Genomic DNA, 27,440 nt, shown 5'->3' on the forward strand with positions numbered 1-27,440 from the left:
TGTAATAATCTCCCTGGCTTTATGTCCTACACAGTAAATTTGCGGCTGTTCTCGGTGTCGAGGTAAAAAAATGTTGTGCGTGTTACGTCTACCTGAGTGTTGATTATAGTGGTGTTAACACCAGTGGGATTTAAATTGACGCCACCTATAGTGAAAAAAAATGAAGTGTTTCACAGTGGAATCAATTTATGTTAATCCTGTTGGAGTGAAAAAGACGTGGGAGGGGCCTCTTTATCATATTTCCCAGCATGCTTTGTTGAAGGTTTATTTTTAGAACATTTTGTTTTAATATACAGTACCAGTCAAAAGTTTGGACACACCAACTCATTCAAGGGTTTTTCTCTTTTTTAACTATTTTCTACATTGTAGAATAATAGTGAAGACATCAAAACTATGAAATAACACATATAGAATCATGTAGTAACCAAACAAGTTTTCAACAAATCAAAACATAGTTTGTATTTTAGATTCTTCAAAGTAGCCACCCTTTGCATTGATGACAGCTTTGCAATGCAATCTAATACAATATATAAGTGGTTGTAATTATTGCTCTCGTTACTGAGATGGTTGTTCCAATTTAGATGGTTTAGGTAGTCTTTTATGACGAGTTCATCACCATAGCACTCATTCTAAATTTAAATTGTGGGTGATAAAAGTTATAATTATTATAATGTGGCGGCAGTTAGCCTGGCAGGTAGGAGCGTTAATTACTGGTCCAATGCTCCTACCCGCCAGGCTAACTGCTGCTGCATTATAATAATTATAACCGAAAGGTTGCTGGATCAAAACCTGAGCTAACAAGGTAAAAATCTGTCATTCTGCCCCTGAGCAAGGCAATTAACCCACTGTTCCCCAGGTGCCGATGATGACGATTAAGGCACCTCTCTGATTTAGAGGGGTTGGGTTAAATACGGAAGACACATTTCAGTTGAATGCATGACTCGGTATCCATTTTTCCCTTCCCTAATTGTTGAAAATCCTCCCTATGGCTGGATTCCAATAGGAATACCACCATATTGTGACCTGCAGGGGGGCATAACTAAAGGCCTTATGAAATGTATAATGTAAGGTCATGAAGGGTTTACTTTATATTGAAATACATTCACTTAGGCTGTCACTTGTCAAAGGCTTCAGGTCTGAAGATTAATGAATGCAACAACCATGTCTCTGTAACTAACAAACACAGTCATGGGTGGGTAACTCGAAATGTTCACTCGAAATGCACCCTGGGAAATATGCAAATAAGGCGTTACACCCTACAGTGTTAAAACAACCCCCCCCCCCCCCCCCCCAAAAAAAATAACATTATAACACTGTAACACTACATGTGTTATTCCCTAAAACTGAGAAAGTGTAACAGCATCAGCTCTAATAAAGTGTTCATTTAAATCAGAATTTGCAACACCCACGGTGTTAGGGACCTAACACTCTGGGGATGTCAGTTTATCAGCACTTTGAAAAGTGTTAGTTTAACACTATTTGAGATGGTCACCTATAATTTCAAAGAAAGTGTTACATTTAACACTGTGGGTGTTAAAATTCTGATCACAAATTTGCTTTGTAGATGTGTCTCCTGTCTTGACCCAATATCTTCTAACTGACATCCTAATCTTCGCACTTGATTATAAAACTTTCCACATTAGTCCTGTTTTGCAAGGACAATGAACAATGCTAGGGATTATGCACACTCGCTGTTGATCAACCCTCACTTCACTGGCACAGTATACATGACATGCCGCCATGCCACCTCTCTCTCTCTCTCCACAGCCACATGTGCCTGTTTGCTTGCATTGCATGATGTAATACGCTCAAAATAACCATCCGGGTTTTAATGGTGGGAGCAGCTGATATGCTTCTCCATTGAGTGTGAGGGTGTTGGGTATTTGGCTGGCTTAATAGTGGGGAACCCTGAGATTTCCCTCCAGATGTGTAATGGTTGTGGTGTAATGGTTGTGGTGTAATGGTTGTGGTGTAATGGTTGTGGTGTAATGGTTGTGGTGTAATGGTTGTGGTGTAATGGTTGTGGTGTAATGGTTGTGGTGTAATGGTTGTGGTGTAATGGTTGTGGTGTAATGGTTGTGGTGTAATGGTGCTTTTCAACCGAAGGCCATCTGTGTGTTTTCCTATGTACTAAATCCACAAGTTCCCTACCACAGCTTGTGGAAATTCCTCATCACACATGAAAATGAACAAATCTGTCCATCGACTGAGGTTTCCTGTTTTCTCTGCGCTTACACATTTTGCGCCAAAAGCCATCAGTAAAAGCGAGCTAGACAGGTCAATGGTAAAAGCGTTAAAATCTCAGCATTCGTCTGTTGTGAAGAAAGATGCATTTTGTTCAGGCTCCATAACATTGGTTGAATGTGGCAAGATGGCCTCAAGATGGTCACAGTTATGGATTGGCCTCCATTATGGCTTAAGAAATAAGGTTGTGTTTGAGTGATGTTGTAACCAGTCAAACTCAATAGCTCTTCTTTGTCTTCTTCCCTTCATTTACACTGATGTGAAAGAACTGAACTGGTGAAATTGCATTCCTTGTAGGCACCCATAATATGGAGAGGAAATGAGAAGAAGCTGAGATACTCCCATTGAGATGCTCACCATTCAATGAGAACTAACTGGAACATTTCCTATGAATGCCTTTTTTCATAATACATTAAAAGTGTGTTTATAATGCCTTATGACCTATGCATAAAAAACGTCCCTCTGAGACGGGCTGAAGCATTAGAGCAGACTATTTTTCTTTCCTTGCTGCGTCCATCCAGGCGGGCACAACAACATCAGCAGCTATAAATTCCCCATGGGCCTCTCCTAGTGAAACACATCAGTCATTACACAGATGATTTACACACGCATGGCATAGCGGCAAGTCTTGAACCTGAATTGCTTGGAGCCTCACGGAACATTTGGGAATCACTGGTGCGGTCAGTGCAACCACTCCCATTACAATCAATTACATCATCTTATTAACACTTACACTATGTCTTTATTCAGCATTCTCCTTTCACTCATCTCAATGTGGATGAATAAACATGAAGGTAGCTAAACCGCACTGGGGCACCATTGTGAATACAAAAATGCTAATTGATTCTATCAAGGATGTAATGAACTACATTAATGGTGTGTGTGTGTGTGTGTGTGTGTGTGTGTGTGTGTGTGTGTGTGTGTGTGTGTGTGTGTGTGTGTGTGTGTGTGTGTGTGTGTGTGTGGAGAGAGAGTGACTGAGTGCATAAAGAGATCTCTGGGAATTGATGCAGCAAAACCCATTGTCAATTGAACAGTGGCGTTCTAGGGGAGAGCTGGCTTTTAGTCCTACTAAAATGATTGCAGATTGCTGCAATTCATTAGGGACTTGGCACAGTACAATAGGCTACATGGAGGACCTACATTAAAAACACTGATAAACCGAGATTGCCGTGTTTATAATTCAAACCGATTTTCCCCATGACTTCGTACATATTCTCGTGAGGCATTGTTCATTGTTGTTGAGTGAATTCACTAGGAATGACAATACACTTTATGAAGGGGTTCCTTGAGTGGCGCAGCGGTCTAAGGCACTGCATTGCAGTGCTAGAGGCGTCACTACAGACTAGGGTTCAATCCCAGGATGTATCACAACTGTCCGCGATCGGGAATCCCACGGGGCGGCGCACAATTGGCCCAGCATCGTCCGGGGTAGCGGAGGGTTTGGCCGGGGTAGGCCGTCATTGTAAATAAGAATTTGTTCTTAATAACTGACTTGCCTAATTAAATAAAGGTTTAATAAATCAAGTAGGTTGTTGTCGCCTTTTGAAGAACATATCCATCAGTCATCCATGTTCAGTTGGTCCCTGAAATATCATGCAGGGATATCTTGCATTTTAGGTCCTATATTTGTCCATCTGTATCCACTCGACTCCTAACGTCATATTTAATCCCTACAATGACAGAAAATGTGGCTTCTTCAGTTTACAGAACAGCGTTCTTCAGATTTCGGATATGTAATCATTTCAGCTGCAAGACACATTGGCCATGGTTGGAGGAAGGCATACTGGTGTATATTTTCCTTACCAATGTGTAATGTGCTTCTCATCAAAACCAGTGTTTGGATGCACGGCCACACAGGCATAATCGGATAGATGGCATTTATATTTGCAGCATGTCTGCCCTTTTCTGCTCAGCGACAGTTGAATTTGTAACATTTATTTTCTGCCTCACCAACAGTTGCAGCATACAGATTCTGGGGGTACAAGACAGGCTTATTCCGAAAGGCCCACTTTAAGGACAACATAATCGTAATCATCTTGGTTAACCCAGAAGTAAAATCTCACAGATTTTGGTCAGCTACAGAATCTGTCCACGAGAGATTACCATGAAGGCCAAAGTACTGTACGTGATAAGCAATAAACCAATGCACCACAAAATGTGACTTTTATGTTCTTTATTAACTGTCTCAGGTGTCTCCCCTTTGCCCCGATATGAGGTCAGTTCATCATTGCCATTGCCACTGGGCAAGCATATGTTCCCCTTTCAATCTCCTCGAGGCAAGCCATGATGTAATATTGAGTAGCAAGCAAGTCAGTATCAGGCTAACTAAAAGTCAAGAATAGGCTATTGTTACAGTACATAGCCTATAATTTCCTGCACCCAACAGGGGATTACATACGTCATGGTTTCCCCATTAAATGTAGCCTATGCACTGACAATACTTGCTCCAGAATAGGAACAATGTAAAGAAAAATAGCTCCAGTCATCAGCTACTCAGATAGTCTACTCCAACAGTAGCCTACCATTGCAATTCAACCCGTCACCTGAATCAGATGATACATTGTAGGCAGCATGAACCTAAACAAAATGAAAACGTGCCTGTGGGACATCAGGCTACATTCCCATCACCACATTCCTCAAAAGTAGCCTATCTTTGCATCAGTTAGAATGTCTGAAAACGCAAATAGAGATCTGTAAAATGGGTTCGGAGGAATATGCAATCTGATTGGCTGAAATGGGGTTCCAAGCCATTTGCAATTCACTGTTATCTGCACTGTCTATGGAAGTAGTGTTAAGCTTCAAAATATCAATACTCCAATTAAATTACAAATAATAATCAATCAAGACAATAGTTCATTACTTTGTTAGTAATTAACTATAATGTTAAGTAATCAAAGTCGTTTTGGGAATAGCCATGAATAATTTCAGTAGGACAAAGATCTGAAAAGAAAAGCTTACCTTTTCAATTCTAAGAGACCAGTACAGGAAACACTGTCCCTCTCCAGAGACAAACTTAGGACAAAATGATTTATTGTAGAAATAGAAATTCTCCGTATCGTCACTAGAGGGAGTCTTCGCCATTGGTCCACAAGTGAAATTGTCGCACTCGCATTTCTTTATACCCGGGGAGCCTGTGACGTCTCATGGAACGCTCCACATGTTGCTGCTGTGAGTGGGATAACCTTTACATTCATTCATTAGACAGACACGCAGACAGAGACTGACACACACACAGACAGATCTTTATTGATGATTTGTTGGTTGAAAGATACACTCACACTTATAACCTCACTTTATGACATGTTTGATTGAAAATGTCTGTGTAGGCTACTATATTCAGTTGTAGCCTATTTTAACTTGTCTAACTGTAGATTGTTTTTTGTTGTTACATAAATGGTTGGATACAGAACAAGCACACATTTACCTTTACTACCCCAATGTGTATGGAAAATGTAACAGTAGTTAAAATAATTGTTCCCCTGCAGTTTCAACCCAAATGTATCTCAAAAACGCTCATTAGTGACTGAAAACCTTCATGAGAGAAAGTGGCATCAGGTTGACCCTTAAAATCTACCAACTACACAGTGCATGAAAAACCTTTTGAGAGTTTTAATGTAGGTTACGCTTTACCAAATGCTGTTGAAATACCATAGACTCCACCCTACATTCAGCCCCCTAAATGAACTATTTTCGTTCAAAACAACGACAAGAAATGTTTAACCCTTCAGACTCAGACTTTGACTAAGTGGAAGGTGATGAAGACAAAATGATCTATGTCAGAGGTCACTGGACGAGTTTGGCATTTGTCAGTGGGTGGGAGGTGTCGTAGTAACTGTAGTGTATTTGAGAGTTCAAATATGTATTTAAATGTTTCTAGTGGCTGGAGAATGTTCCATATGCATAAATGCTGTGTCTTCTAATGGCATCATTTTTGAGTTTCTAAAAACAACATCTCAAGCATTTCGGCCACACAAACGTTTTATTTTAATTTTATTAAGTTAAATGTTATGCTGCACATATCTTTGGGGATTTGGGTTTTGTTGGTTGTCTAACATCTTTAAATGTCAGTTGAAAGGGCATACTTAGCCAGCTCATTTTATCAATAAACAAACCAAAGTAAATGTCACTGGATCCATTATCAGTGAGAATATATTAGTACAATTGAAAATACTGTAAATGTTGCTGTATCGTATGCAAAGGATTTCAAATACCAGCTTTTATTTTTTCTATAGTGTTCATATAAAGTGGAAGACCTACATTCCTTTTACATCATTACAGTAATGGCCTAGATACATGACATAGCTGCATAACGCTTATACATCGCACATTTCAGCAATTTAACCTTTATGACTACCAAAAGGGATGGATGATGAACCCTAATCAAATGTTGCCCCCTGTTGCTTGCCATCGATTACTGCTCAACATAATACAAGGCTTCAAGCTGTCTTGAACAACACAAGCTACAAAAGCTATGTGGATGGTCAAAATGCCATGTCAAAATACCATTACATTCTTTTTCTTATATATACTTTTTATTTAACTAGGCAAGTCAGTTAAGAACAAATTATTATTTACAATGATGGCCAAACCTGGACGACACGCCCTATGGGACTCCCAATTACGGCCGGATGTGATACAACCTGGATTCGAACCAGGCTGAAACGCAACATGTGAAGTGTTGGTCCCATGTGACGCCTCTTGCACTGAGATGCAGTGCCTTAGACCGCTGCACCACTCGGGAGCCCTGTTGAAGTATACAGGGATTGTCAAGGATATATGATTAATCTGACATATACGGAACAAAAATATAAACACAACATGTAAAGTGTTGGTCCCATGTTTCATTAGCTGAAATAAAAGATCGCAGAAATGTTCCATACACACAAAAAGCTTGTTTCTCTCAAATTCTGTGCACAAATTTGTTTTCATACCTGTTAGTGAGCCTTTCTCTTTTGTCAAGATAATCCATCTACCTGACAGGCGTGGCATATCAATAATCTGATTAAACAGCATGATCATTATACAGGTACCCCTTGTGCTGGGGACAATATAAGGCCACTCTAAAATGTGCAGTTTTGTCACACAGCACAATGCCACAATTGTCTCAAGTTTTGAGGGAGCGTGCAATTGACATGCTGACTGTAGGAATGTCCACCAGGTGTAAATTACTTAAGTAAAAATACTTTCAAGTACTACTTAAGTAGTTTTTTAGGGTATCAGTACTCTACTATTTATATTTTTGACAATAACATTTTCAAATTCACGCACTTATCAAGAGAACATCCCTACTGCCTCTGATTTGGCGGACTCACTAAACACAAATGCTTCATTTGTAAATTATGTCTGAGTGTTGGAGTGTGCCCCTGACTATCCGGAAATTAAAAAACAAGAACATTGTGCTGTCTGGTTTGCCATATATAAGGACTTTGAAATGATTTATACTTTTACTTTTGATACTTAAGTATATTTTTGAAATTACATTTACTTTTGAATCTTAAGTATATTTCAATTCAAATAATTTTATGACACCTCCCACCCACTAGTGCTAGGGCAAAAAAAAACTAAAAAAAAGCACCCCTTTGGGACTTGAGAACCAGGATTAAGACACACTGCTGTAAACGATTGAACATAATTCAGGCCTTGGTGGTATGCAATGTGCACTACTTATGCAATGTTATTTTTGAGCCACTAAGGGTCAGTGTTGTCTAGAGGAAGGCTTATCTCGGGATAGGCCCATAGGAATAACACGCTGTAATGTAAAGTGGTACCAACACATGCTTTCCATGCTTATAAAATATTAAAATCAAGAAAAAATAATATATTTTAATACACATATATAATTTTAACCTTCGCTTTAGGCCCAAGCATTTGAGTGGATACATGAAACTATAGTGTATACTGTAATAAACTGAGTACTGAAAACATGGGCTATTGATAAAACGTTTGTAGACTACCTTTGTAGTTTCGTAAACACAGTACTCATGATGATGAGTTGCACATATTATTTGACAGGCTTCTATATAGGCCTGCCATTTAATGAGATTGTACAGATTCAAAATGACATATCTAAAATGTAACTTTCTCTACAAATTTGAGTTCTACCCCAGATTGTAGATAAATAAACTAAAACGATAAACCCAAGTTATGACACTTGTATAACAACCATTTTTTTAGGACCCAGAACGCTTCTAAGGAAAGGGGGAGGGGTTTGTGAATGATTGACATGTCACCAGAGTGCCGTCTACAGTGGAGAAAACTACAGCTTGTCGCCGAGTCACTGTGATTATTACCAAAACACAGAAAATGTCATTTGCTTCCGTTGATTCTGCTTTAAAAAACGTTTAGACGATCAAAGGATGTATATTTACCGGTAATTTACGCCTTGAAGCCTTTCTAGTCGAGCTGATAATGCTTAAAATGAAGCTGCCCATGAGAACGGCGGAGGCAGGAGGAGACGATACGGCCGAGGAACAGCCCGATCTCCATATTCCAAGATCGGTCTCCGACAAGCCCGAAGGTTCCTCCAGACACCCAGGATATCCATCTCAATTGGATAAAGAGACCGTTTTCGAGTGGTTTGGTTTGCATTTAAATCCTGCCAAGCGGATCGAGTTTATGTGCGGACTGCTCCATATGTGCCAGCCACTTGAGCTCCGGTTTTTGGGCTCCTGTCTGGAAGACCTGGCTCGGAAAGATAACCACGTTCTACGGGATGTCGAGCTAAGGGCCAACAATCCGAATGATTTGACCATTTTATCAGATGTTATCGACCCTGTCGTGCGCTCCAAGCTGCTGGTCTGCTTGTCTCTTCTGGGATCTGACAGCAGGGAGTGTGCGGGAATACTATTTCGGATATTGAGCCATGTGGATCCCTCCTTGTTATACAAAAACTATGGCTACTCTGTTTCGCCCTTCAAGGACTCTCAACATCACCCGTTCCATTCTCCGTGTGTGGACGGGAAAGCGTTCGGGAGAACGGAACAGAATTGCGGGCTCCCAATGGAGGCAGCGATCGGACCCTTGGAACAGTTGGCGCTGCTTTTTACTATGGCCTCCTTGCATCCAGCGTTCCCGTTTCATCAGAGAGAAAAAGTTATAGAACAGCTGGACAAAATTCAACTCGCTATGGAGGACGAGAGACAGCAGAATCAGCGCAGAATAAACGCCCAGGTAACATTGATTAGCAGTTAGATTGACTCGTGTGTTAGCTAACGTTAACTGGGGTTGTCACTAGTTACCACACAGCCACAAAGGCTATCATAAAAATTCATTAAAACAAAAAAGGAGCTTTTTGGTCTCAATTTAAGGTCAATCGTGTGGCACGGTTAGGTTTAAAATCAGATTTTAAAAATATACATTTAAGAAATAGGCGGGGTTTAGCCATAATTATGACTGTGGTTGTAGTAACTAGTGACGACCGTTAGCTGATTGCAAAATGAGTGGTTAACTAACTTTATCTCTAAAGAGTTTGGGCCCACCTGGGTACACGTTTTTGTTTGCCTTAGCACAGATTCAAATCATCAAAGCACGTTTATGAGTGGGACATTTGAATCAGCTGTGTACTAGTAGTTCTACTCCAAAAATCAAAATGTGCACTTGGGGGGTGGGGGGCATGGCCGAGTTTGGGAAACCCCTGACCTAGATCACGTGATATCTACGGTTCTGACTAGGAGTACAGCTTCGACCGGTTCGTATCTTGAACATTCTACATAGGCTTTAATTTCCCCCTTAACTTTATTTAATGGCAAGAAGGCAGGAAAAAATATGCATACTTTCCTCATGAAATTGGGAGAATATGCGTACTTTCCTTATGAAACACAATTTTCAACAACCATTCTAGAGTGGCTAACTGGTAATCCCGGATGTTGTGTATCAGGTTGAATCTCAGACCAGGGGTTCCGTTTCTTTTATGTCTGCAGCGTTAAAGGCTCTGCGTGGTCATTCTGGCACCTGCAGTGGCAGTACAGTATTTACTGCCATACGGCTTCAGACTTTTCATGCTTCTCAGAGTTGTCAAGGAAGTGAGTTTGTGTTTATACAGGACCTCCCGCCCCCACCTACCCCCAACCAATCATGTCAATGCGCAGCTATTGGCATCGGCTAATGCATATCCTAATAAATCAAATCTATAGGGAGCCCTCTGCATTGTTACAACATTTGGGAGGTGCACAGCGATCTGGTACGGAGCTCGATTTGGCCTCCACAAGCTTCTGGATGCTTCTTCACACTCTCCATGCAGAGCTTCCAGACAGCATTGACAGATCAAGCATAAATCAGCTATTAGGTTGCAGAAGTCTGTTTTTTTTTCACCCCAAAAAGCCCATTTGTAACCCACCATCTCTTTTCAGTCTTCTGTTCCAAATTTTTAAATTGTGTTTTTTACATTGCATAAAAGTACAGACTCAGAGCTCCAAATGGCATATCGTACATTGTAGTTGGAGGAAATATGGGGATGTAATGCTGCTTTAAAATGTGATAAACATATAATTCTGTTTAGGAAAAAAGGCATTCACATTTTTACTGTGATTGTCACACTTGCTCTACATTAATCCTTGGGAAACGTATATTTAGAAAAGGAATACTTATACCAAATTGCCAAAATGGATTCTCTGAACATTATCCCACCAAGTTACCCCATTAGGCAAACCATTTACAGTATCAAATTGCCTATTGTTGTATAATAAAGGTAACCTTTCACATTGAACAGCTACAGTGCTGTTCTTTGTTTATGCCCATTTAGCATCGTTCACAACCTCTAAAGCCGTAGATCCACCCATCTCTTAAATAATTCACATTGGAAAACATGCAAATGTAGCCATGTGCTAAAGCAGTGAGGTAATGGTTAATATTTCAACAATAAAATACTTTATTCACTTCAAGTGCTAAAGGTAGTAGCCTACAATTAGGAAACGTAAAACACAAAGGCTTAAGTAAAAACAATATCTAGATCTAGGCCTATATCATAAAATACTTTTGAGGGACTTTGGTTTAGGTCATGTTATGATATCTTTGGAGCAATACTGGCCTTTCATTGCAAAAGTCCTGATCTTCTCAACTTAGCAGTTGTCCCTTTAACGTAACATGGGGTTTGGTTAGCGTACTAATCGATTAGCATTCACACCACAGTGGCTGTTTTCAGTAGCTAGCTAGTTAAACATAACAAACTGGCAAACACGAAAAAGATTATCGTCATGCATGCCATAGCACATCAGCAATCAACATTAACATCAGAATATAACTGTCCAGCTCAGCTAGCTGGCCTAACATTAGAGGACAACCGATTTATGATTTTTCAATGCCGATACCGATTATTGGAGGACCAAAAAAATGGCAATTACAACAATACTGAATGAACACTATTTTAACTTAATATAATACATAAATAAAATCAATTTAGTCTCAAATAAATAATGAAACATGTTCAATTTGGTTTAAATAATGCAAAAACAAAGTGTTGGAGAAGTAAGTAAAAGTGCAATATGTACCATGTAAAAAAGCTTACGTTTAAGTTCCTTGCTCAGAACATGAGAACATATGAAAGCTGGTGGTTCCTTTTAACATGAGTCTTCAATATTCCCAGGTAAGAAGTTTTAGGTTGTAGTTATTATAGGACTATTTCTCTCTATACAATTTGTATTTCATATACCTTTGATTATTGGATGTTCTAATAGGTACTTTAGTATTGCCAGCCTAATCTCGGGAGTTGATAGGCTTGAAGTTATAAACAACGCAATGCTTGAAGCATTGCGAAGAGCTGCTGGCAAACACAGAAAAGTGCTGTTTGAATGAATGCTTAGGAGCCTGCTGCTGCCTACCACCGCTCAGTCAGACTGCTCTATCAAATCATAGACTTAATTATTTACATTTTACATTTGACATTTTAGTAATTTAGCAGACGCTCTTATCCAGAGCGACTTACAGTAGTGAATGCATACATTTCATTTCATGCATTCTTTTTTTTTTTTTTTGTACTTATAATATAATAACACACAGAAATACGAGCCTTAGGTCATTAATTTGGTCAAATCCGGAAACTATCATTTCGAAAACAAAACGTTTATTCTTTCAGTGAAATACGGAACCGTTCCATATTTTATCTAACGGGTGGCATCCATAAGTCTAAATATTGCTGTTACATTGCACAACCTTCAATGTTATGTCATAATTACGTAAAATTCTGGCAAATTAGTTCGCAACGAGCCAGACGGCCCAAACTGTTGCATATACCCTGACTCTGCGTGCAATGAACGTGTAAGAGAAGTGACACAATTTCCCTAGTTTAATATTGCCTGCTATCATGAATTTCTTTTAACTAAATATGCAGGTTTAAAAAAATATATACTTCTGTGTATTGATTTTAAGAAAAGCATTGATGTTTATGGTTAGGTACATTCGTGCAACGATTGTGCTTTTTTCGCAAATGCGCTTTTGTTAAATCATCCCCCGTTTGGCGAAGTTGGCTGCCTTTTTGTTATGAAGAAATGGTCTTCACACAGTTCGCAATGAGCCAGGTGGCCCAAACTGCTGCATATACCATGACTTTGTTGCACAGAACGCAAGAGAAGTGACACAATTTCCCTAGTTAAAAGAAATTAATGTTAGCAGGCAATATTAACTAAATATGCAGGTTTAAAAATATATACTTGTGTATTGATTTTAAGAAAGGCGTTGATGTTTATGGTTAGGTACACATTGGTGCAACGACAGTGCTTTTTTCGCGAATGCGCTTGTTAAATCACCGTTTGGCGAAGTAGGCTGTGATTCAATGATAAATTAACAGGCACCGCATCGATTATATGCAACGCAGGACAAGCTAGTTAAACTAGTAATATCATCAACCATGTGTAGTTAACTAGTGATTGTTAAGATTGATTGGATTTTATAAGATACGTTTAATGCTAGCTAGCACCTTACCGTGGCTCCTTGCTGCACTCGCATAACAGGTAGTCAGCCTGCCACGCAGTCTCCTCGTGGAGTGCAATGTAATCGGCCATAATCGGTGTCAAAAAATGCTGATCACCGATTGTTATGAAAACTTGAAATCGGCCCTAATTAATCGGCCATTCCGATTAATCGGTCGACCTCTACTTAACATTGCTTCATCCCGCAATGAGCCATCCTGCAAACAATGGTTCGTTGCGGGACGAAGCAAGCTATAGTGTTACCTGTATGAAACTGTCCAGCTACCTAGCTATATAGCTAGCAATGAAAATTACTTTTTGATACAGTTGAGACAGTAATGTAGCTATCTTGGTATTTGAGCTGTAGACTCTTACCGGTGTATGGATTATGATAATTCACGGCAGACTGAAACACTTAAAAAAAATTTAAAAATCCTTCCCACTCCGCCTCAAAAAGTCCAGACTGCTTTAGCCACAGAAGACAGAGCTGTGTCGATACCAGCAGCTGTAGTCAGGACAACACTGGTACTGAAAGCTGTAGCTACACTTTGTATGTAGTCCATGAATAAAATATTAGTAAATCCAATGGATCTTTCAAATGTCCGTGGTAGGAGAGAGCAGGATGTGCCGTTTGACATTAAAACCTTCAGTGACAGAATGGACTCTTTCTCATGAATGTCCCAGCCCCCTCATTATTTCAACCAATCATGGCTAGGCAAGATTCTGTATTTTCTCTGTGTCTAAACAGCTTAATGATTTCACATTTTATTAATATTTCAGATTACATATGAGTTTGTTAAGGCACATAAAAGTTCACATATTCAAGAAGGCATTTCTGCAAAAAAAAAATTTTTTAAAGATGAAATATTATAATTTTTTAAATTACATTCAAATGTATCTCTTGTGAAGTAGTGACGTGCGACATATACCCAGCTTTGTGTAACGGGTCACATTTATGCTATCCGAACAAGTTCCCAAATAAAAGACATCTTTATGATACGTCGTTTAGGGATTTCAAAGACACAAATTTGTTTGAACTCCTAGAAAGAGATCGGGGAGCTAATGGGGATAGACGCAGTAAAGAGATCAGTGGAATGCAGACCGTGGGGGGACAGAAGAAAGCTGGATTGGCGCACATTAAACAAATCTGATCTAACAAAGTGGATATTTGTCAAATCCGTCATGATTGATATATTGTAACAGGCCCACAATGTGGTTACTAAAATCTGATTTGGATATATTTAGCTGTTTTCGCTGCATAATATTTAGGAGTTAACACCTTTTCAGGTTTAGAAAAAGTGACTGCGAAATGCTAACTTCCATTCGTATAAGCTGGTAGCATAGCTAGCGTACAGAAATCGGTTATGGTATTCAGTCGCTTTTAACTGTAATGCAGTTGATTGATGACATGGGCATGTATTGGGATTGACATCCATACAAGCATTATACTCCGATTTGTACCTTAACGTAATGGGAAATGAACATTAAACAATAGCCTTAATGTAGGCTCATTTTGCTGGGGGGCAATGGGGAGATTCAGTATGAAGATGCAGGTGGGAAAACGGTGCAGCCTTTTTACTTCATGCTATCTTGGCTAAGCTCCTATGCCAAGCACCGGGAAATGGACTCCAACATCTCAGAAGAGGAAAGGTATTTTTGTTTAGTTAGTTGCTTGTAATCAGCTGGATGGCTATAGAGATTAGTATTCATACTGCTTGCGCTTCGGGGAGCTGTCATACGCATCCAATAAATTGGTCTGCATCGCACCACTCGAAGTGAATCAGGGCTAATCTCTATAGCCAACCAGCTAATTATAAGCAACTGGCTAAACCTTACCTCTTCTCAGATGTTGGAGTCCATTTCCCGGTGCACCTTACCGAATCTATCCCCCCAACCCGATCTCTTTTCAGGAGTAAAAGTCATTTTTGTCTCTAAAATCGCTACACAACGTATCATAAAGATGTTTTTTGTTTGTGAACTTGTTCTAATAGCCTTTCGTCAAAGTTCTCAATGTTTGGAAGTGAGTTTGTGTGCATACAGAATGTACTGCCCCCACCTACTGTCAACCAATCATGTCAATGCGGAGCCCTCCGCATTATTAAAACATTTGGGAGGCGCACGGTAATGCCGAACGGTGCTCGATTTGAACTCCGGAGGCGCTGCAATTGCGTCACACCCTCCATACGGAGCCTTCGGTCTGCATTGCCAGATCAAGCATGAATGGTCTTTTTAACGCAGTTCTGTACCGCATTAAAGAAGTGACTTTTCATAGCAGGTTAGGAGAATTTACGCAGCAGGTTAGGAGAATGAGGTTCAAGTGGATCTTATCTAGTTTTAACTACAAACAGAGAATCATATCAGTAAAATTTATATATTTTTAAAAACTTTATAAGAAAAAACAAACTAGAAAACAAACTTTATAAGAGGTATTCAAAATAGGTTATATTTGACAAAACATTTCATTACGTAGAGTAAGGCATTCTTGGCAGTTCAATGCATGATTAATATAATTCACCAATACATTTCTTGGTAGTCCAACAAATATTGCTATCAGGTTGTAAATCACAGCAGGCTTGGCATATTGTTTGCTTCCTCCATCCATTCGGGATGCACTGTTTCAGTTTCAATGACTCAGTAATTTTTACAAAAACATACAAATGTCTGGAAAATGTCAATACAATCAAAATAGCAAGGGCAACGATCACAATTCAGTTATAACATGCCTAATAAGCTAGCCTATCTATTTGTGTAGCTAATTATTTAACAAGAAAAAAACATGGAACCTAATGTTAGCTAGCTAGCTGCTGGGAGGATGTTGTCATTGGACGAGTGGGCAACCTTTTTTCCCCCATATTGTTTTTCTGTGGCTACAGTTTGAGATGCAGGTGTCATTTGGTGAGCTAGCAAGAAATGTGAATCACTTTGCTATCTAGCTATGCTGAACTTGAACGACTGTTACAGCTAGCATATCTCATAGTTGTCAATCAAATGTATTTGGCATCGGTCAAATAGGCGGGCAGGCAAGTTCCCTGTCAGTTGTCACATCGTGGGTTGGGACAAGGATGCGTTGGCAGGCAAGCTGCAGAAGGGTGAGCAGGTTACTATTCCCCGTAGTTTATCAGTACAATTTTGATGGTCAATATACAAGCTGAAGAATTGAGGGTTATCTACTGTTCCCTCGTTATATTTTAGCTCATCTCGCTCTGGCTAACATTAGTTGTTGATTTTGTTGTTTTTGATGTACATTGGCAATTGAGGGGGAGAGGACTAGCTTTTCATTGTTGTTTAAGCAATAGGACTGTAAAGTTCCCAAGTATATAAGACGACTCCCATGGTATTTGCAGAAATCCATTCAGGTGTATTTTGCGGCTTTTGGCGAATTCTTTCTAATGATCTAAAGTCGCACTGTTGCTACTGCCTGTAAAAACACAGTCCAGTTCAAAGTGAATGGTGGCAGGCCTGTTTAAGTAGCTGAATTTGTCGCTGGAATCTTTTACCAATAAACGTCACTGGAGAGGTCTGAAAACTCGCTAAATATTGTTGGCAACACTGCCAGTGTGGCAAATGGCTTATTTGCATATAGGCCTACTGTAGCTCTGATTGGCTATGTCTGACTCTGGTCCTAGACAGATGTTTTATTTATGCTGCTGGTGAATCTCTGATCCACCTCTACGCAGACGACACCATTCTGTATACTTCTGGCCCTTCTTTGGACACTGTGTTAACTACCCTCCAGACGAGCTTCAATGCCATACAACTCTCCTTCCGTAGCCTCCAACTGCTCCTAAATACAAGTAAAACTAATTGCATGCTCTTCAACCAATCTCTGCCTACACCTGCCCGCCCGCCCAGCATCACTACTCTGGACGGTTCTGACTTAAAATATGTGGACAACTACAAATACCTAGGTGTCTGGTTAGACTGTAAACTCCCCTTCCAGACTCGCATCAAACATCTCCAATCCAAAGTTAAATCTAGAATTGGCTTCCTATTTCGCAACAAAGAATCCTTCACTCATGCTGCCAAACATGCCCTCGTAAAACTGACCATCCTGCCGATCCTCGACTTCGGTGATGTCATTTACAAAATAGCCTCCAACACCCTACTCAACAAATTGGATGCAGTCTATCACAGTGCCATCCGTTTTGTCACCAAAGCCCCATATACTACTCACCACTGCGACCTGTACGCTCTCGTTGGCTGGCCCTCGCTTCATACTCGTCACCTGCGCTCCAGCAGGTGTATTTCACTGGTCACCCCCAGGGCCAATTCCTCCTTTGGCCGCCTCTCCTTCAAGTTCTCTGCTGCCAATGACTGGAACGAACTACAAAAATCTCTGAAACTGGAAACACTTATCTCTCTCACCAGCTTTAAGCACCAGCTGTCAGAGCAGCTCACAGATCACTGCACCTGTACATAGCCCACCTATAAATAGCCCAAACAATTACCTCATCCCCTACTGTATTTACTTATTTATTTTGCTCCTTTGCACCCTAGTATTTGTACTTTGCACATTCACCTACTGCAAATCTACAATTCTAGTGTTTTTTAATTGCTATATTTTATTTACTTTGCCACCGTGGCCTTTTTATTGCCTTTACCTCCCTTATCTCACCTCATTTGCTCACATTGTGTATAGACTTGTTTTTGTACTGTATTATTGACTGTATGTTTGTTTTTACTCCATGTGTAACTCTGTGTTGTTGTATGTGTCGAACTGCTTTGCTTTATCTTGGCCAGGTCGCAGCTGTAAATGAGAACTTGTTCTCAACTTGCGTGCCTGTAAACCAAAGGTAAAATAATAAGTAAAATAATAAGTAAATATTAAAAAAGGCCTCATTCTTTTTGGGGGTGTTTATGAACAGATTTTAATAAGATTTCATGTTGCTAAAATGCTGTCAATTCCACTTTACGGTTATAAAAGGGTTAGTTATTGTCCTCGACGTGACTCGAACATATCTAGCAACAACCATGTCTGCTGCCACCTAATTGACTGAACGCGATACACAACATCCGGGATTAACATTTAGCAACTTTAGCATGGGGGTAGAAAAGTATGTTTCATAAGGAAAGCGCACATATTTTCCCCGTTCGGCTTCTCGCCAATGAATAGGTACGAACCGGTCCACAAAGTTATTTTCTTAAATATGTGCACTGATTTGCCAGATTGTGAGTCCTTGAAAATTCCACTCCTTATGACAATTAAAAACAAAAAACGACATTTTAACTGCGATGTATACATTGGTCTGAAGCCGAAAAAGAAAGGAAATTCCCATGAGCACCACAATGCCTACTCCACCCATGCTCTACCAAAGTTGGTCTATTGTACTTCAAACAATGTGTATGCAGCCTGTTTACGTCTACCAATCACGGCCGGTTGTGATACAGCCTGGATACGACCAGGGTGTCTGTAGTGACGCCTCTAGCACTAGGATGCAGTGCCATAAAACGCTGCCCACTCGGGAGCCCAATCACAATAATGTGATTGTTCACACTAATCCCATTGCACTACATTTTTCAAGTTTTTTTTTATTATATGAAAACAAGCTTTGCTTTTATACTTACAAGACCATTATGCTTGACTGAGCGAGCTGTTTTGTCTTGTAGTAATGTGATGCCTGCCTGTATTTCCTTAACGTTTTTTTTAGCAATTGAGGGGAAAGTATTTCTACATCTTGTTTTGGTCAGTAGGTGCTAGAGGTCGACCGATTATGATTTTTTTCAACACCGATACCGATTATTGGAGGGTCCAAAAAAGCCGCTTCCGATCAATCGGCCGATTTATTATTATTTTTTATATATATATATATTTTTTTTAATAATGGCAATTACAACAATACTGAATGAACACTATTTTAACTTAATATAATACATAAATAAAATCTATTTAGTCTCAAATAAATAATGAAACATGTTCAATTTGGTTTAAATAATGCAAAAACAAAGTGTTGGAGAAGAAAGTAGAAGTGCAATATGTACCATATAAAAAGCTAACGTTTAAGTTTCTTGCTCAGAACATAAGAACATATGAAAGCTGGTGGTTCCTTTTAACATGAGTCTTCAATATTCCCAGTTAAGAAGTTTTAGGTTGTAGTTATTATAGGACTATTTCTCTCTATACCGTTTGAATTTCATAGACCTTTGACTATTGGATGTTCTTATAGGCACTATAGTATTGCCAGTCTAATCTCGGGAGTTGATAGGCTTGAAATCATAAACAGCGCAATGCTTGAAGCACAGCGAAGAGCTGCTGGCAAATGCAGGAAAGTGCTGTTTGAATGAATGCTTAGGAGCCTGCTGCTGCCTACCACCGCTCAGTCAGACTGCTCTATCAAATATCAAATCATAGACTTAATTATAATATAATAACACACAGAAATACAAGCCTTAGGTCATTAATATGGTAAAATCCGGAAACTATCATTTCGAAAACAAAACGTTTATTCTTTCAGTGAAATACGGAACCGTTCCGTATTTCATCCAATGGGTGGCATCCCTAAGTCTAAATATTGCTGTTACATTGCACAACCTTCAATGTTATGTCATAATTATGTACAATTCTAGCAAATTAATTACGGTCTTTGTTAGGAAGAAATGGTCTTCACACAGTTCGCAACGAGCCAGGTGGCCCAAACTGCTGCATATACCCTGACTCTGCTTGCACAGAACGCTAGAGAAGTTTCCTAGTTAAAAGAAATTCATGTTAGCAGGCAATATTAACTAAATATGCAGGTTTAAAAATATATACTTGTGTATTGATTTTAAGAAAGGCATTGATGTTCATGGTTAGGTACACATTGGTGCAACGACAGTGCTTTTTTTCGCGAATGCGCTTGTTAAATCATCACCCGTTTGGCGAAGTAGGCTGTGATTCGGTGATTCGATGATAAATTAACATGCACCGCATTGATTATATGCAACGCAGGACAAGCTAGATAACTACACATGGTTGATGATATTACTAGTTTAACTAGTAATTATGTTAAGATTGATTGATTGGTTTTTATAAGATAAGTTTAATGCTAGCTAGCAACTTACCTTGGCTCCTTGCTGCACTCACGTAACAAGTGATCAGCCTGCCACGCAGTCTCCTCGTGGAGTGCAATGTCATCGACGTCCAAAAATGCCGATTACCGATTGTTATGAAAACTTGAAATCGGCCCTAATTAATCGGCTATGCCGATTTAATCGGTCGACCTCTAGTAGGTGCCCAACATGACACCAGGTGGTGGTGTGTTGGACACAGTCATTCATATAAAGCCTGTCTCCAGTCCTGATATCTGTAACTCTTAGCTTACCTGTGTAATATTGACATAAGCTCAGAGAAACTTGTTTTTCGAACATGGGCCTGTTTTATCAATTTCTGGGCTGATCATTGGGCAGTTTATTACCTCTGTCAAATGAATATGTAGTTTTAAAGTTGTGTGTTTGATGTTATTTTTGCAATAAAGATGGTGACGCTACAATAATACAGATGTACAATAGGTCTATATCTAAAAATATATACAGCCTGATGATATACATACATTATTTTAAGAACGGGATAGTGTAAAGTCCTTTATTCAACTGAAGAGTATGAATTAGGCTGTTTGAGAATGTTTGAATCCTTAGAACCCTGCATACTCATTGTTTTAAGTACAATAGACCAACATAGCTACTGTAGTAGGTCAAAGCTGTGGGCTGGAAAACCTTGGTAGAGCATGGGTAGAGTAGGCATTGTGGTGCTCAGGCTTCAGACCAATGTATATACTTCTCACTTAAAACATTAGTTTTTTATATTTAATTTCCATGTTTTTTACACCGGAAGGTGATTATGCAACATTATTATACAATATTATAATACAGCATAACACAGAAATACAAGTAAAGTAAAAATACACAATAATGGCAACATAAGTAATGTATGTATTTAATATTAACATCTGATATTCCAGAGGGGAAGCGAAAAACCAGAAGCCAATATGGAGTAAACTGGAAAAAATGTCCCTGATCTCTTTTAAAACTTCTTAAGGATTTGGGTATGTCGCCTAAAATGACATACCCAAATCTAACTGTCTGTAGCTGAGGACCTGAAGCAAGGATATGCATTTTCTTGATACCATTTGAAAGGAAACACTTTAAAGTGTGTGGAAATGTGAAATTAATGTTGGAGAATATAACACATTAGATCTGGTAAAAGATAATACAAAGAAAAAACATGCGTCTTCTATCAAAAACGTATACTAATCTTTGAAATGCAAGAGAAAGGCCATTATATCACCATTATAGGCCATTATACCCAGTTCCTACATTTGAATATAAAAATTGATTTTATCAAACAAAACTATGCTACGTTTTATCTCTGGGACCCTCAGGGGGACAAATCAGAGCAAGATTACCGAATGTAAGTACATTATTTACCTTCAGAGGTGAATGTATCATACCAGTTGCCATGATAAAAGTTTTGTTGTTGTGCACTCTCCTCAAACAATAGCATGGTATTTGTTCACTGTAATAGCTACTGTAAATTGGGCAGTGCAGTTAGATCAACAAACATTTAAGCTTTCTGCCCATATAAGACATGTCTATGTCCTGGGAAATGTTCTTGTTACTTACAATGTAATGCTAATCACATTAGCGCACGTTATCTCAACCGTCCCGTGGGGGGTACACTGACCCCGTAGAGCTTAACAAAACAGTCGAGCAGTCTCGCTCCTGGAGAATACACAAATAATCAACATGACTAGGGTATGTATGGAGTAATGTTAGCTAAAGTTATTGTTAGATGAGCAATGCCCATTGCATGTATTATACATTAGCAGTTTCCCAAAGTTTGTTGGTGATTATGAACTTTACTTATTATGAACCCTGACCTGTTCACCGGACGTGCTTGTTGCACCCTCGACAACTACTATGATTATTATTATTTGACCATGCTGGTCATTTATGAACATTTTAACATCTTGACCATGTTCTGTTATAATATCCACCCGGCACAGCCAGAAGAGGACTAGCCACCCCTCATAGCCTGGTTCCTCTCTAGGTTTCTTCCTAGGTTTTTGGCCTTTCTAGGGAGTTTTTCCTAAGGAGTTTTTCCTAGCCACCGTGCTTCTTTCACATGCATTGCTTGCTGTTTGGGGTTTTAGGCTGGGTTTCTGTACAGCACTTTGAGATTTCAGCTGATATACGAAGGGCTATATAAATAAATTTGATTTGATTTGACTTAGCTAGCTGTGCTTTGTGGAAGGGTGTGTGGGATATTGTCAACATTGAGTTGTGCCAGTGCACGATCTGTCCATGCAGCTAATGTTTCAGTCTTGTTGGCTTGTAGCTAGCTAAGTTACTGGCTAACGTTAGTTGACTGGCTAACGTTAGTTGACTGGCTAACGTTAGTTGGCTGGCTAACGTTAGTTGGCTGGCTAACGTTAGTTGACTGGCTAACGTTAGTTGACTGGCTAACGTTAGTTGGCTGGCTAACGTTAGTTGGCTGGCTAACGTTAGTTGGCTGGCTAATGTTAGTTGGCTAGCTAACTGGCAATAGCAACCAAGGACATTCACTATCTTATTTGTGCTTATTTGTTTGTGCTTTGATGACACGCACGTGTCAAGGCCAACAGTTTACACCGATGACTTCAGCCATGTGAAAAACCTTCCATAGCAAAATATAGCTAGCTTCTTTTGCTTGTAGCTCTCATCCGACTGGTGTTAGCTAGCTACTATTGCTGCGCAACCCATGTGCTTTGGTCCGGTTTTAGAAATCGGTGAGATTCGACTGAAAATATGTTAGCATTGTCATAAATTCTACAAAAAGGTAGCAAATCGTTTTGAGCACTTGAGAGCGATACATTTTATTAAAACTGTTGCTCCTACAAACTTATTCTGACCAAAAGGTGGCAAGTCTAATGGTCACTTTGTGGATGCTGTAGGCTCGTTCTTATCCAACGACTAGATATTGAGCTAGGTCAAGGCAAGAAATTGTGTTTTTTCCTCCAATGCTAATGAACCTGTTAAAAATATGGTACGTGGTTCTCTGTATCAGCCGGATGGCTCATGATGAGGCGGAAAGTGTGTTTACCTCCAAGTTGATTTGCGAATTTTCATTGACATTGGTGTCATATTGGCTTAGATATGATGGTAGGAAGATTTTAATTTAAAATTGAACTTCAACCAATGCCATACTATTGGGGGGGGCTATCACCCCCACAATAATGAGTATTATATCCCAATGTCTTACATAAGGCTGAAAGAGTATGGCTAGTTCTCAATGGTTGACATTTGAAAGATGGGGGGAAGATGCAGTATTTGTTCAAATTAATCAGCTTTTGCACCAACGGTTAGTAACAATCACTCTTCCTTTTGAAATATAGTATTTTTTTGGTGGCTTATGAATTGATCCATCCATTGATGGCCCTAAGTAAGGCTGTTCATCTCATTTTGTCTTTTAGAGTGTGTGACATCTTCATGGAAATATCCAGAATTCTCGCTAGGTGTGGAAAATCCCCACTCAAGAGTGCTCGAACATACTTGTGGAATAGACACTGGCTGGAATGCACTTTTAACCAATCAGCATTCAGAATTAGACCCACCCGTTGTATAACAGCCGCTATGCCCTACGCCAGGCATTTAATAGTGTTACAGGGGACTGGTTGTCATCTCTTCCTATACAAAAGGCCACCATGGAATCAACCCCCCAAATACACTTGCTCGTCTTTACGGGCATTTCACAAAGAGTTATGTGCTGTGCTGCGTGCGAGGTATTTGGCCCTCTGGCCTACTGCACTGCAGGCCTGGTGACTACAGGGAGAAGGAAGTTATGTCCGAGTGTGGGGCTCAAAACCATGCTGGAAGCCAAGGGCTTGAAACCAACTGAGCATTAGGTGACTGACTGCAGAATATAGGATACGGGGAGGCCAGCCAGGGTCTCCGTTTGTTGACAGAGAGGGATTTCCTTCTTGGGGTGCTGCATCTAAACAGTGTCCTCTCTTCTTGTCTACTCGCTGTTACTGATTTAAACAAGCTATTTGGCCAGATGAAAGCAAATTCCTTATGACTTTATACTGATGCAGGCCTATATTTGTATTGGAGTGGTACTTGTCACTGTGTAGGCTATAAAAAAATGATCAATAACTTACACGTCCATGATTTTATTTGCTCCGTACTTTGAATAGACTATATACTGAACATTTCTGTGGCAACCTGTGGTCACGTCCTATTTCCACTTGTGTTTCTAGTATAGTTTTAATACAGTCCTGTGTTGGGCAATCATCCATGTTGACTGTAGTGTTGTTGACCCACTTGTCCACTGAAATAGTTACATCTCTATGGGTGCCTGATGTCATATTTAGCCACTTGGAGGAAGAGAGTTTGAAGCCAGCAGCACGCAACCTCACAACTCAGATTTACTTACACTCTCATAGCCAGCAATTATGATCTAAAGAACAGCTACTAGCGCTCAAGTGAAATGGCGTGAGGTTTAAGTGTGTTGTTATAGCAAACACTGTCCCAATCCACCCTCTCCACCCCCGCAGTTGACCAGCAAAGAAGAGAGTTCAGTCACTCTGAGCCTAGAGTGACCACAATTGGACCTCTCAATTCCTAGGAGTTTACTAATGAGGTACTTGCTCGAGTACTGGCCTTTTTGTTGTTGTTGGCTAGGTTACACCTGGTGGAATTGCTTGGGTAAGAGGGTGATTCTCCAACATGTGTTGCTGTGTCCAATGTATAGGACAGATAGGATAGTGTAAACAGAAAAGTTGCAAATCTGATGTCTAAGAGAATAAAATCTTACTTTACATACTTGGGTTATTTTCTAACTGGGTAAATCTATTTGAATTCATTAACTTTTTTTTTTTTTACAGCATCCCGTTTTGATTTAAACAAAACTTTCCATACATCTTTGCCCAGGGAAGAAGTGGTCAGAAAGTGACTTTTTGGACCAGAATGTCAATACATTTAGGAGATGCTCAATGTTGACCCATTTAGCATACCCTACCATACCATGAGACGTCCATGTCATCATCGTTGAAAAATATAAATGGTTTGATATAATTTAAAAACCTACAAACAGGGTTGTCAAACTATTTTATAATAAAAAATAAATTAATAATAGCCTTTTTATTTTTTTACCTTTAACGTCAATTATCTATTACGTCAATTATCTTTTTTTTCCGAAATTCACAAGTTGTAGCTTAGACCCTACTTTACATCATCTGAGGTTTTTGTGGTGTGGCCGCCATCGGTTGAGAGACAACATGCTCTTGAATACAGGGTGGCTGTCATTTCAAAAATAGAAATAGAATGGACCTATCCCTTCAGACCACTGTAATTTAGCTGGTACACCATTGACATTTAACATGAATTTACATTTTTTACTTCTAATTACTACCACAAAGATGGCCGCCGGTCCACCCACTGTCGAATGTGAACTTAAATGGTCATGTCTATTCTATGATCTATATTTATATGATTTCAATAGGTTTCCTATAGAGGGTTGACAGTATAATTTAAAACAACGGATATTCCCATTCAATTCAACATTCTCTGATGTGTGGTCCAGAGGAGGCTGGTTGGAGGAGCTATAGGAGGACGGGGTCATTGGAATGGCATAAATGGGACGGAGTCAGACGTGGTTTCCATATGTTTGTGTTGGATACCGTTCCAATGATTCCATGCAAGCCATTACAATGAGCCCGTCCTCCTATAGCTCCTCCCACCAACCTCCACTGGTGTGGACGTCCAACCGTCTTTGTGGCACCATTTGAAAGTAGAAATTTCAATTTTATTCCGATTGTAGTCCATTTACCAGCAAAAACATGGCACTCGCCCGGTATTCAAGAGCATGTTGTCTCAACCGATGCCGGTCACAACACAATAACCTCAGATGTAAAGTAGGGTCTAAGCTACAACATATGTGAATATGAAAAAAATATAAACTTATGCATTTTTTAAAAAATTTTTTAACCTTAAATGTGAATTATGAAATAGTTTGACAACCCTGTTTGTAAGCTTTTAAATGTTATCAATCTCAACCGTTTAATTTCTAGTGATGAAGACATGGGTATCTCACGTTATGGTGGCGTATGCAAAATAGGTCAACTTTGAGCACCTTTATCTCTTGAATGTTTTGGCATCTAGGTCCAAAAAGTCACTTTGAGTACTTCTACAATGGGCAAACATTTATGGAAAGTTTTGTTCATATCAAAAGGGGTGCTGTCAAAAAGTGATAGAATTCAAGTGGATTTACCTAACTGTGAGCAGGCTCATAGAGAGACTCCCTCTGCAGTTCAACATGCAGTTCATTACATCAATCTCCACTGAACCATGTTGGATGAAAAAGAGTGATATCCACTGACTAACCCATTCCAGAAATAGCCCTTGATGACCTCATGGTGAATCACCTCTCTCCACCGCAGCAGCAGCAGATGTCGAGTTAATGCCAAATTAAATCAGAGCTCCCATTTGTAAGGCCAGTTGTTGTTCCTGGACCATGTCAAATGTAAAGAGGGAGGAAACGCTTCAAACCAGCAGAAGCTGATGTGGTCGCTGTGTTGTGTTTGGCATCATTCAAGTGCCACTGATATAGGACCAAGGCTATTCATCTATTGAATGCTATGGTTGGTTTTCCCCTGGTATATTTGAAGCATACAGGACTAGGCTTTTGCTATTATCATATAAGCCCTAGTACCAGTTCTCCAATAGCACTGCTGTATCTGTCCCCTCTCTCTCCTCTGGCTCTGAGGGGCTTGTGTTGCGCTGATATGCCAGGGCTGAACTGTGTTCTGTTCTCCCATGACCTTCAGCGGAGGCATAACTGTCAGTCTGTTTGTCAGCTCTGCCTCCTAGCTGATAGCCAGGGACCAAAGCCCTGACCCCTTCTCATGGGCTGCAAGCAGGGCGTGTGTGCGTGCATAAAGAGATCTCTGGGAATTGATGCAGCAAAACCCATTGTCAGTTAGAATCAATTTGCATTTACATATTCATATCATGGATGTAATGAAGTACATTAATGCTATGTTTAGGGTTGCACATTTTGGGGAATATTCAGAGGTGGAAACTTTCCGTGGGAATTAACGGAAATATATGCAAATTAATACCATTTAAATGTAGATGTTTTTGCATTGGAGATATTAACCAAATCATATGGAGACAGAAACATAAACCTTTTACCTTTATCATAAGTAGACATAATTGCAAATTATTAAAACCTTCCAACAGAAATAAAAAACTATTTAGTTACGAATTGAACTTTTAATTAAATGAGTTGACTCTTCACATGGGATGATTTCACTGAACAACAAAAGAAAGGGAATATTG

At 39.6% G+C, this 27,440-nt stretch overlaps 2 protein-coding genes across 12 annotated transcripts in view; one reads left to right on the top strand and one right to left on the bottom strand.

Annotated features, from left to right (window-relative positions):
* LOC115195647 (collagen alpha-1(XXI) chain) overlaps positions 1-5,331 on the bottom strand; it is a 48,666-nt gene extending 43,335 nt beyond the window's left edge. For all 5 annotated transcript variants that reach the window (XM_029755725.1, XM_029755724.1, XM_029755729.1 and 2 more), the window contains exon 1: positions 5,206-5,331. The gene's annotated coding sequence lies outside the window, so the exon portion shown is untranslated. The remainder of the gene's footprint in view (positions 1-5,205) is intronic.
* A 3,127-nt stretch (positions 5,332-8,458) lies between these two features.
* Positions 8,459-27,440, top strand: part of LOC115195648 (zinc finger CCHC domain-containing protein 2) — a 68,578-nt gene continuing 49,596 nt past the window's right edge. For all 7 annotated transcript variants that reach the window (XM_029755730.1, XM_029755736.1, XM_029755733.1 and 4 more), the window contains exon 1: positions 8,459-9,417. In XM_029755730.1, the coding sequence (XP_029611590.1) occupies positions 8,656-9,417 (762 nt within the window). In that variant the 5' untranslated portion in view covers positions 8,459-8,655. The remainder of the gene's footprint in view (positions 9,418-27,440) is intronic.

Source organism: Salmo trutta, chromosome 6 (genome assembly GCF_901001165.1).
Source record: "Salmo trutta chromosome 6, fSalTru1.1, whole genome shotgun sequence".
Taxonomy (NCBI): Eukaryota; Metazoa; Chordata; class Actinopteri; order Salmoniformes; family Salmonidae; genus Salmo; species Salmo trutta.